The sequence below is a fragment of the Gastrolobium bilobum genome, unplaced genomic scaffold (genome assembly GCF_033153095.1).
Source record: "Gastrolobium bilobum isolate Gb01-03AN ecotype WA unplaced genomic scaffold, APGP_CSIRO_Gbil_v1 utg62027, whole genome shotgun sequence".
NCBI lineage: Eukaryota > Viridiplantae > Streptophyta > Magnoliopsida > Fabales > Fabaceae > Gastrolobium > Gastrolobium bilobum.
Genome location: NW_026895703.1, coordinates 126,071 through 138,801, shown reverse-complemented (window position 1 = coordinate 138,801; position 12,731 = coordinate 126,071). Strand labels below are relative to the sequence as shown.

The 12,731-nt window shown below is 34.8% G+C and overlaps 1 protein-coding gene across 2 annotated transcripts; it reads right to left on the bottom strand.

Moving 5' to 3' along the window:
* Window positions 1–53: 53 nt before the first annotated feature.
* On the bottom strand, window positions 54–2,500 carry LOC133292111 (1-aminocyclopropane-1-carboxylate oxidase homolog 1-like). Of its 2 annotated transcripts, XM_061490496.1 has the most exons (4): window positions 2,410–2,485; window positions 1,779–2,327; window positions 1,178–1,499; window positions 54–408 (listed from the first exon to the last, which is right to left on the bottom strand). In XM_061490496.1, the coding sequence occupies exons 2-4, from the start codon at window positions 2,318–2,320 to the stop codon at window positions 148–150; spliced, it is 1,125 nt and encodes a 374-aa protein (XP_061346480.1). In that variant the 5' UTR covers window positions 2,321–2,327; window positions 2,410–2,485; the 3' UTR covers window positions 54–147. The 2 variants fall into 2 exon arrangements, with proteins under 2 accessions (XP_061346480.1, XP_061346471.1); XM_061490487.1 differs by having other exon boundaries at window positions 1,779–2,500.
* Window positions 2,501–12,731: the final 10,231 nt, after the last annotated feature.

Here is a 12,731-nt window from a genome sequence, read left to right as displayed (position 1 = left end):
AACAAATTCTTATTCTGTTTTAAGAAAAAAATTACAATACTACTAAAGGCACAAGTAATAATAACATTACAGCAAGCTCCACGAGAATCAAGACTCAAGAGTGCATAAGTTTGTATCAAGTTTTTTTGGTGTCGAAATTTGTTCTTTTCACAACCTGAAAGGCTGCAAGGCAGAGTTCCCATCAAGCCCTTTTGCAAAATGATGTGCCATGAAATCAATTATGGTAGTGTCCCTATAGATTGGTGGGTTTTCTTCTGATAACAATTCCTTAATTGGACCATAAACCTTTGGTGTAACTTCATCTGGATCACGAGAATTTACAAAGAAGCTAGCTACTGAAACTCTTGGCCCTCTATGACTTGATAAGACCCGATGATAAACACTAACGAAACTGTCATTTGTTATAAGCTGCAACAATAGCAAGGAATGCATAAATATAGTCCTCACAAACTGTTGCTACGAAGAAGCATGTTAATATTTTATTTTTATTTTTTTCCTATGAGCAAACATAAGCACATTTGTGAATTATGACCAACAAGCACCTATAGTAATGTCTAATGTCTATGGAGCAAGAAATGTAAACACAGAAAAGGTTAATTGTTTATGAACCACTGAAAGCCATATCAAAGAAAAATATAATACCTAGGCATAGTGGCAAGTCATATGCAATGACACGGTTACATCTTTGATAAAACTTAGTCAATTCTTCCCAAGGCCTTGTTCATTCCTTAAGTTTTTCTTCATTTGGTGATAAAATTTTTTATCATCCATACATCTTTCAATATACATTTTTGATCCTAACGGATCAAGATTTCTGTAGGATCTATAAGCTTGCAGTTTTATAGAGGTAACAGCTGTGTAAAGTGATAGATCACAGTGCACAAACAAGAGACAGAGAAAAAAAGGGGTGTGCGCGCATAATAATAGCTAGAGCCTAGAAAGATTAAGGTTTCAAGAGAGATTCACCTGAGACAGGACAAGGCTCAATATCTAAGGCTGATAAGCTCATTATGCAGGTTCATAACAATACATATTTAAAAAGCTAGCCCAAACCATAAAATCATCTCACTGGATTTGATGTATATATTTTATCTTTTGTAGTTATCTTAATACAATTTATCAATAGGAAACATAACAACTACTGAAAATGCTAAATAATTACCACTAGAATACTTACTTGTAGAAGATCTCCTATGTTTACAACAAGAGCTCCATGCACAGGAGGAACATTAAACCATTGATCCTTATGAAGAACTTGAAGACCACCCAGTTGGTCTTGTAGAACTATTGTCATGAAGTCACTATCAGTGTGCTTGGACGTGCCCATAGTTAATTCAGGTTCAGGGCATGGTGGGTAGTAATGACCCTGATTAAAAAGTCCTTTAGCACAATTCAATTCTTTGAGGTAAGATGGATGAAGGCCAAGAGCATCTGACAATAACTCAAAAATTGTACAACCCAGTAACATTATTTTCTCCGAATATTCAATCATAATGTCTCTGCAAGTACATAAACAATTCATCAAGAATTACAAATTGTTCAAATTAACAGTTTCTGAAACTAAAATGCAAAAGTGACCAATACCCAAAAAAAAAACATATATCAGATATGAAATGTTCTCCTTGTAACAAATAATTGGCAAGCAGTAAGGCCTAACTCCATAATCTTCTTATTGACAACATAGCTAGATATATAACAAAAAATACAAAGGCAAACAGAAACCATTTTTGCAAAATTATAAAGTACTATAAAATCTAAGTACAGTACTAACTCATTACCTAAATACTGCAGGCAATTCTTCAGGTTTGGGTGGATAAGGAGCCATAGAACATCCAATTGTATCTCTCCAGTTAGCATATTTGTCTCGGAACAGACTAGTATTGGAATTATATATGATTTTACTTTTTAAATCTCGAGTGTAAAATTGTTTCCTAACATCAGCATCTTGTTCATGAAACCTACGGATTCCATCAACCATCTCATCCATAACGCTGATTGGAATTCCATGATTAATCACTTGGAAAAATCCCCACTCGTGGCATGCACTTTGAATTTTGGTAACAACTTCTGTATGTAGAGCTTGACTGTTGTGTATGTCTCTGAGGTCTATGATGGGAACACTCAACATGGAATCACTGGTTGAGTTTTCAGTGGTGTCTACAAACTTGCCAGAATGGAACATGCGTGGGATCTTTTTCACCCCAGAATCTACAATACCTTTAACACCAGCTTTTGAATCATCAAATGCTTTTATCTCAGCTTTTCTGTCATAATTGGAATCAGTGCCTGCCTCTATCTGGTTTGTGCTTTTGACCTCCATAATTCCTCTAACACAAAAAAGTGTATAATCAAAGCACTGGGTATTGAAATTGAAATCTAAAGAAAGTGAGAGTAGGAGAGAATACAAACCCAAATGACCCAAGGGAAAGAAAGAATCATATAATTAAGAAAACGTGGATGCAACCACCAAGCATGTGGATCAACCGGCCAAAAGCATATTTTTTACATAAATCCACAACTAGTTTGGGATGATGTTTATAAAGAACAAATTCAACCCAAAAGTTTAAGCTGTTGGAATAAGGTGACTTTAACAGTGTTATATATCTCTAATACGTCCTCTCACACAAAAATTCATTGGACTTGGAGAGTAGATGATGCATCAGGCTCAGACTACCTATGCTAAGAAAGTTCACAATAATTAATAATTTTTATTAAGAGAATGGGAGACGGTGAGAATTGAACTAGTGACCACTTGACCACGGAAGCTCGTATACCATGGAAAGAATCAATTTATCAAGTATAGATTATGTTCAGTTTATAAAAGGTTACAATAAGATATTTGTGGCAATTACATAAAGGAATAAAATAAAATATAAGGAAAAAAAGTTAAATCACGTAGTCAATGATATTCCACTAATTTAACTAAGTTGCACTTTTATTACCATATTATTAGTTAACAAACCGGCTTCAAACGGAGCGTTAAAAATATTCCAATTTCTCAAAGACAAAATGAAAAATGTGACAATAGATGTTGATGATAAACGAGACAAATGAATAAGAAATGAGTATCCCATTGTCTCAAAGACATAACAAAAACACGACATTTTTTCTGGCTTGTATGATTTGTGTCCTCAGCCTCAATTAACATGACAATAATCAAATCAGATAACGACTTTTGAAGGATCAGACACAACAATAAATAAATGATAAATCCATTTCACGGCTTTGAACGATAATTCTGAAAAAGAAAAAATAATTATAAAGAAATTTAAGACAGCAATTAGTTTGAATCTTCCTCACTAAAATACTTTGCAATTAGTTTGACAAAAATAACTCCTAATAAGTAAAAAATAAAGAATAGCAACCACAATGTAAAAAGAAAGAATAGAGACGACAAGAAAGGAGAAAACTTACCGTAAGCAACAGAAGGAATGAATGAGAGAGCAACCTAAGAACTGAAATGAAACTTCAAACCCAAATGTTTCAAACACACATTCAGATTCAAAGGTTTCAAGTTTGAAAACAAAGAAGCCAGCTTTTTGAAGACTGAAGAGGCTTGTTCCATTCCACATGAATCACACATTCTTTACTGTTATATACAAAAGAATGGGCATCCAGAGAAAAAGGAAACTTGTCATGGAATGAGAAACACTGAAGTACATTTGACATCAGATCGAGGCATAGAGGGAAAACTTCTCATTTTAGGAAGAAAAAAATAAAAATGGAGGACATGTGCCCCACTAGGCCACTATTATATTATATCACTTCAATTATTAATACAGAAAATTATACCCACGTTCACATCCCCCTCAAAGTTTACGGTAATACGAAGGGCTTTATTAATCTCCATCAATAGGAGAGAAGTATCTCCTACCACTCTCACAATCATGTGGTGGGACCCGCATAATTATAAAATAAAAAAATAAAAAATAAAAAAGCTCAAGGATCGATATCTCTATAGGAAAATAAACCTATCTCCTATGGCATAAGACTAGTTTTTTCCTAATATGAAATAATGGGTGTCTTGCAAGTGATCTTTAATCACTAAAATTTTAATTTTTTGAACTACCCATGTGCTCGAAAAGATCAAATTTACCCCTTTAATCCCTATGTGCCACCATCCTTCGAAGGAACTCATTTTTTACGGTCCCGACCTTGGTGGAACTTGTTCAAAAATAGAAAAAAAAAAAAAAAAAGACTGAGAAGGAATTTAAAAAAAAAGAGAAGAGTATAAATAAAAGAGATTTTTTTTTTTTTAGAAAAAGAGCGTCCAATCAAACATGCCCGCATGTTAAAAAAATCCCCTTTGAAGACCCTAAAATAGGAAAAAAATCTAGCATACAACCGACGTATGTACAGACCAATAACAGCATGTCATGTCACCTTTTCTATTGAAGATAGAAAAAAAAAACTCACTTTTATATTTATACTATAGGAAAAATGTCTATCATTTAAAATTACATAACTTACATCTTTTCACTCTCACAAAGAGGTGGGATCCACACCTTTATTTTTTCTGTCAACTCTCTCTCCTCCTTAATCTATCTCTTTCTCTCTCTCTTAAAATGACACAACTTTACATCCTTTAAAATTATACACACTTTTCCCTTATACTATATACTACCCATAATACATAATAGTCTGAATACCAATATTACACCCACTAATTGGGACTACCGTAATACCCAAGATGTGCTCCTAAAATAGGGGTCTCATACAAACGCATAGATATCTCAAAAATGCCCTCCATCTTTTCTCGTGCTTATCTCTTATCCCCCGTTCCTTATTCTCTTTTTTCTTTTATTTTAGGTGGTGTTTGGTTCAGGTGAAAAAAATTTTTACTGGGGATCTGCAGGAAAAGTGAGATAGATAGTAAAATTTTAAAAAAGTTGTTTGGTTGGACAAAATTTTACTAGGAAAATTTGAGTGAAATTCCTGAATGTGTGTTTGGTTGAAAATAAAATATTGATGGAAAAATTTATTAAAATTACAAAATTAGCCTTTTAAAAATAACCCTATAAGACCAATTATCCTTTTCACATGTGGGGGTAATTGTGTCACCTATTTGTACCACTTTTCACTTATCAAGTTCTCAAAGACAAATACCACCTTTAATAATGCTTTCTAGAACCGTCATTTTGTTACTTTTTACATGCAAAACATGACAACTAGGCAACTCACTTTGCTGGGTAAAATTGAAGAAATCGATGAACCAAACATGGACAATTGGATATGTGGGAATCACTTTGCTAGGAAACAATGAAGAATCCTTGAACCAAACACCACTTTAGGGTTTGATAATTGGGACATCATCTTTCTCAAGGAGAAATAAAATTGTCTCCATCAATATCATAAATTCTTTTGCAAAGCCTGCCTTGGTAATATTCCTAACCTAACTTTGCAATGTTCCAAATAGTGACGTTTGATCTTAACAATCTATTTCTAGCTAACTCTTATAATGTTATGATAACTGAACTGAACAAGTCTCAAATCTCGTATTCTTGATGGATTTTAGAATAAATATTATTTTGGATCCTTAACAAAAAATACGGTCTCCACTTTAGTTTTTTTTTAAAAAAAATTAGTCAGTTGGTTTCTATGAAATTCAAAGTGGACTCATTTTAGTTCTTTTAAGGGACTAACATGGATTTTTTTTGAATTTGTGAAGGACCACGATTTCAACTAACTGGGTCCGGCTTTTTGACCCTTATGACCCTTAATTAATAATTAATTACCAAATTGCCCTTCATTCAAAACTATTTCGAAAATTTACCCTCCCCAACAAACATAACACCAATCTGCCCCTGTTTGACCGTTGACCACGAAGCCTACCCGGGTACACCATTACCTACCCGGGTAATTTTTGAAAAATTTTTATCTACCCGAGTATGTAGGAGTGTACCCGGGTAGAGTTCTTGAATCTGGGAAAATGGTTGAATTATTTACCCGGGTATGGATCAGTGTACCCGGGTAAATCGCGTCCAGAAACCCCAATATGTATGGGTTTCGGCCATTGTTGCGAGGTATAGGGTTTTTGAAACCCCAAATCTCTCTCTCTTACCCTCTCTAATCCGAAACATCACACATATTTCATCTCATCATTTCAGAAAGCTGAATCTTGGTGGGACATTGAGATTACATCTCCACACTCCCATTTTGTGCTCAAAAATCCGAACCAACCTCCAAACCCAAAACCTAGATCTAATTTTTGTGTGAAAGATGAGTTCAAGTCCAAACATGGTTCCTATAGTTATTTACTACAATGGGAGGCATTTTGAAGGTCCGAACGGTGTCCGATTTGAAGGAAAAACAAAAACGATGAAAATCAAAGTGGGCACTACATGCAATGAACTGAAGGAGAGAATTCTTCAAAAAATGGGGTCAGAAGGCATACATTCCATCCACCGCATGATAGCCAGGTTAGAGACTGTAGTGGATATGGATACAATATACTACATTGGAAACGATATAAATGATGATGAAGATGTGGAGTTCGTAACAGATGCGTTTGTAGAATGGAAAGTATTAAAATATATTGAGATATATGTTGAAGTTGATGTTGGACAATCTTCATCTTTACCGGTGCATACAACCACTACTGCACACTGTACCGGTCAAGAAGATACAGTTGTACGATCTTCTGCACCTCCTCAGGTAGCATTGGATGAGGATGAAGACGAGGACTATGTGGACAGCGAAGATGAGGGAGAACCTGAAAGTGCTATTCCAGAAGGTGATTCGTCAGACACTGACGTGGACGGTAATTTTGAGGCTGACATGAGCGCCGTAAGTCTCGGTACCCCAGCCTTGTCACCACTTCATGTCGACCCAGTCAGTAGTGGTGAGTTATTAAATTTGAACATTTGCTTTAGACAATTTATTATTTGTGGTGGTATTCATTCAGACAAATGAAAGTTGATCTTTAAATGCAGGGTCTGAGGAGCCATTCTGGAATGAAAGCCAACATTATTCATTCATTAACTGGGCGCACCCTAATGACGAGTTGGAGATCCTATATGGCGATGATGACTTGCACGGAGGTTGGAAGTTAGGAGATCCGTTATTTGTGCAACAAGAATTTGGGTCCAAACCAGAATTGCAACATGCTGTGAAGATACATTGTATGAAGGGACGCAGACAGCCATAGTTGCAAAAAGCAAGATTTGTTATGAAGTGTAAAAACCATGCTGACGGTTGTCCTTGGTATATGAGGGAAATTAAGCCGAAGAAGGGAGCTAATTGGGTGGTCCGTAAATGGGGTCAAGGTCACACATGCCTAAATCAAGGCCTAGCACAGGATCATAGGCAGTTGGATTCAAATGTCATTTGTGCGGCTATAATGAGTATGTATTCTACTGTGTATTTAATGATTCATATTAATTGAGAATATGGTGAAGTTATTTTTTTTTCCAGATATGTTAAAGGAAGATCCATCCACAAGACCAGCTCTCATACAGGAGAGGATACAGGGAACATATGGATACAACATAACGTACAGGAAGGCCTGGAAGGCAAAAATGAAGGCCATCGTTAAGTTGTTTGGTGACTGGGAGAAATCGTACGGATTCTTGCCAAATTGGCTGAAGTATATGACGGAGGTGAATGTGGGTTCTGTGTTCAAGCTTGATACAAATCAATGTTTTGATGAACGTCGGGTTTATACAGACAGGGCCGTATTTCAAAGGGTTTTTTGGATATTTCACCAATGCATTGAAGCATTCAAACACTGCAAGCCTATAATTCAAATTGACGGCACTCATCTGTATGGGAAGTACAGAGGTACTCTATTGATTGCAACATCTCAGGATGGAGATGGATTTCTGCTCCCTATTGCCTTTGTTGTTGTTCCTCCAGGTGAGTAAATAATTTTGCTTTGGGGTATGTGAAAGCATGTGACCCTTCTTTGCCACTTCATACTGTAAATAATTTCTGAGCTCATCCCTATTGACTTTGTTGTTGTTCCTCCAGGTGAGAGGTTGGATGATTGGTCCTGGTTTCTTAGCCTTTTACGTTTTCATGTCACACATAGGCATGGTATTTGTCTAATATCCGATCGTCATCGAAGCATCATAAGGGCAGTGAAAGATCATGGAGGGTTGCAGCCTCCATATGCTTATCATGTATTTTGTCTACGTCACATCGGAAGCAACTTCAATACCCGTTTTAGGAATGTGGAATTGAAGAAAATGTTGATGAAATTAGGTAATGTACGGTATAATTACTCACATTTTCAACCATTTGAAGAAAACGTTGATGAAATTCACTAACCAATGCATATGTCATGGTTTTTTGCAGGGTACACATGTTCAAAGATAAATTTCGACATTAGATACAAGGAATTTATCGAGAACAATCCTGAAGTTGCTTCATGGTTGGATGTGATTCTGAAAGAGCAATGGTGCAGGTCATATGATGAGACAGGACGTAGGTTTGGTCATATGACAACTAACCTATCTGAGTGTGTGAATAAGGTGCTTCGTGGAGCACGAAATCTGCCTATAACTGCATTGGTCAAGATGACATTCAGTAGACTCGTTGAGTATTTCGTCAAGAGACGTGAAGGGATTGAAAAAGATGATATCAATCCTGCAGACACGGGAAGTCAGCTCGCCTTGCGAGTAGCCAAGGTTCTGGTAGAAGGCTCTTACCATAACCTCCGAGTATGGGCACCGCATCTCCGCCAGGTGAAGTAAATGTGTCTGCTCAAGAAGCGGCACAATGTCAAAACGCTCTAGGTTGAAGAATGCCGAATCCAGTGATTTCGGTTCGCAGATCTTCCGGGTCATGAAAAACTTCACGAACTTCTCGTGTGAAGGTATGTCATCCTCAAACAAATATCTGAACGTCAAGTCCGGAGCCTGACTCGAAGCAGCCTGGGGCTGAGAGGATGACGACCCATCGTGACGACTCTTGGTTCTTCTCTCGGAATGGGTCACTGGCAGCTTTGAAACGCGTCGAGAGGTCATTGTGTCACACTATTAAACTGAAAAAATAACCAAAATCAGAAATTAGATACATGTTAGGGTTAAGGTTAGGGTTAGATTCAGGGTTAGGGTTAGGGTTAGGGTAAGCGTATGACATACAAATTGATAAAATAATTCGGACAGAATCAAATGATATAAACGAAAATACAATGAATCAGAACAGAAATCATAACATAATTGAAAAAACTGAAAAAAAAAATGCACCTTTGATCGATTTCAATCGGTAGAAGGCAGAGAGGTTGCAAGGTCCGCGAATGATGATCAGAAACAAGACGAATTGGTGCAAGATTATGCCTGAAATCGCTCAAGAAGACACTCCTTCAGCAGCTCTACTCGGGTACCCCTTTTGTGGGTTTTCGAAATGGGGCTGCTGGGGTATTTTAAAACCCTACCGTCGATGTTTACCCGGGTACACTGCTCCTTACCCGGGTAAATAATTCAACCATTTTCCCAGATTCAAGAACTCTACCCGGGTACACCCCTACATACTCGGGTAGATAAAAAGTTTCAAAAATTACCCGGGTAGGTAATGGTGTACCCGGGTAGGCTTCGTGGTCAACGGTCAAACAGGGACAGATTGGTGTTATGTTTGTTGGGGAGGGTAAATTTTCGAAATAGTTTAGAATGAAGGGCAATTTGGTAATTAGTTATTAATTAAGGGTCATAAGGGTCAAAAAGCCAACTGGGTCCACTTTGAATTTCTTAGAGACCTCGAGACTAATTCTTTTTTGTAAAGGACTAATGTGAGGATCATGTTTTTTTGTTAGAGACCAAAAATGATATTTAGTCTATATTTTAATTTATCTTCCACGCTATCTAACCATTTATCTGCATTATCACTGTTTATAGCTTGTAAAATATAATTGGATCATTCTCCATTCTTATGTCAATTTAAAATCCTGTAGATATTTCAAATAATTATTAAAAATAGTATATCTCCTTTTCTATTAAGATCTTCTGAATATTAAATGTTGTGCTTCTTCTACTATAGGATTGTTTATTTGAATTTAATATTCGTAATTATTAATTGGTTTAATAATACGAAGATAACAATTTTATTAAAAACATAAGTTAAAGGAAATTGTACTTTGAATTCTTAAATCTCTATTTTATCCGTTATTTCATTTTCACTAATTTTGCCATTTCTGTACAAAATATTCACTAACATATTTTATGCGTATTCATTTTTAGGATTGGATATTATAACTACTTATTTTCGTGCTTATTTTGCCTAGTTTCTTCTAACATCGATAGAGTACAATCTCAATTAATTTTCACCTTTTTTTCTCTCCTCCCATCATTAATTAAGATTATGATCTAACCATATTTAAAAATATAGATAAAGTAGACATAAAAAAATAAATATAATATCTTATCCCTTTTAAAAAAAATAAAAATAAAACATTCTACAATTCTATTATAAGTATACTTTAACCAATATTATTATTGGCAAATCTCGAGCACTGTTTATTAGATAACACTTATTAATTAATTATTAATTCTCAATAACTTATAACCATAAGATTGACGGAGATTAATTGTTCGGATAAAGTGTCAAACTTTTTTTTTTGATAAACCACATGTATCCTTCACAGGAGGCAATCATATTCGAGCCGGAAACATCCACATTATAATGAGGCTAGCTCTCTCATATTAGACTTTTCCGTTTTTGACATTAGTGTCAAATGATCATGTGTGCGTGGAAAAATATTTCTACTTTTTTTGCATAAATTTAATTTCTACACTAAAAGAAGAAATATTAAACCCATATATAAGCGAAGGTTCTTTTCACTCTGATATAATAATAAGAAATTTTATTTTACATCTCAACCTCTGTACATTTGACAAATGTAATTTATTAGAAATTAATAATTAATTTTTTGACATGATTCAATAAATTATAATTAGGGGTGGCAAACGAACCAGGGTCTTTGACTCGGCTCATGAAGGCCTGAGCTTACATATCTAAAATTGGTTGTTGGAACCAGGCTTGGACATGTATAAAAGCTCGTTTAATAAAAATGTCTCAAGCTTCAATTCAAAAGCTCGGCCTTAGAGCCTCCTAGGCTGGCATAGTATTTTTATTTTATATTTTATACAACGTGTAATAGCCCCCTCTCTCTCCTCAATCTATTTCACCTAATTTTATTGGTTAAACAGACTTTTTGAATGATTTTGTTCTATATTATGCTGTTTAGATATATATTGAAATTATGAAATTACTAGTATTGTTGATTTTATATTCTCTTTGGATAAATTTTTGCTGTCTTATTTTTATTAAACAGGCTAAACCAGGCTTTTATTTTTCGTAAATAAGGCAGGCCACAGGCCGATAGTTATATTCATAACAGGTAACAGGCTTGGTCAGGCTGACATATTTAAACACAGGTTTAACCTTTTAAGACCAAAGCTCGGCTCGGGCCGTTAACACCCCAATTACAATCGTTAAATACAAGCAAATCAATAATTGAGATGAAGAATAAGACTTTTTATTTTTATACTGATATGAAAATATATATATATATATAAGACTTTTTATATATATATATATATTAAATTAGGCTTTATTGTTTCTACAGTGAATGTAGATAAGTTATCTATATTTGCTCTCAAAACGACGTCGTTTTGAGTTGAAAAATTAAAAAATTATAATGAAAAAGACTATTATAACCCTGAAATAAATTATAATTATAAAAATACCTTAATTTCTGCCTCAAAACGACATCATTTTGAGCTCAATGTAGATAAGTTATCTACATTAACTGTAGAAAAAGCAAACCCATTAAATTAATGAGGGTATATTTTTCTGATATTACATGAGACAACATACCCCACTTGTATTTTCCTAAATTAATACTCCGATTTCTCAAAGACTATAAAAACGTGACTGTTTACTTAGCAAGGTGATGAAAATATCTTTTTCCGTTTACCAAATCAAACGCAAGACATATTTTTCTATGAGGTAGATGAATACAAATGGTGATGACCCCAATTTCTCAAAGGCAATAAAAACGTGACTGTTTACTTGACATGTATGGTTTTAGTCAAACAATATAAATAATTCCAATGAGATAAGATGCATGTCATTCTCATTAGTGCTGAAGGGTCAAAATTAAGAATAAATGAATAATGAGTTTGTTAGACTGTTTGGCTTGGTGGTTCCCTATTTGAATTCTAATAGAATGTATTCTTTTTGTCATTTACAGAGCAACACCTGAGTAATGCTGTGTATATAACTATTTTAAGAGATTACTTTCTCACCTCCTGGTAAGGGATATTGTGGAAAATCATATCATTGAAAGGTGTTTAACGTTACAACTCTTTTATGGAGAATCAAAGCTGCATAACCTTGTGTACTAGGGATTTGCTTTGCCTTTTATAAAAAAATCACTCTCCGTTAAATCCGATTAACGAGTGTGAGGTGAAAGAAATCATTGTACGCAGCCTTACCCTTACATAATTGCAAAGAAGTTGTTTTCTGAATTCGTACTCATAACCTTTCAGTCATGAAGAAATAGTTTTATTATTGCTCTGATTTGCCCCCTTTATATGTCACATTAATCTTGATGTATATCAATGAAGTGTTAAATAATTTTGGACTAATGTAATAATCTATATGATATTAAACTTTCAATCCGACGGAGAATTTTGAGATAAAATTATCCGGTAAAAAGGGTTAAAAAATGTAGGATAAGGAAGTGAGATATTTGTAATAGAGTTAACTAGTAAAACAAATTCTTATTCTGT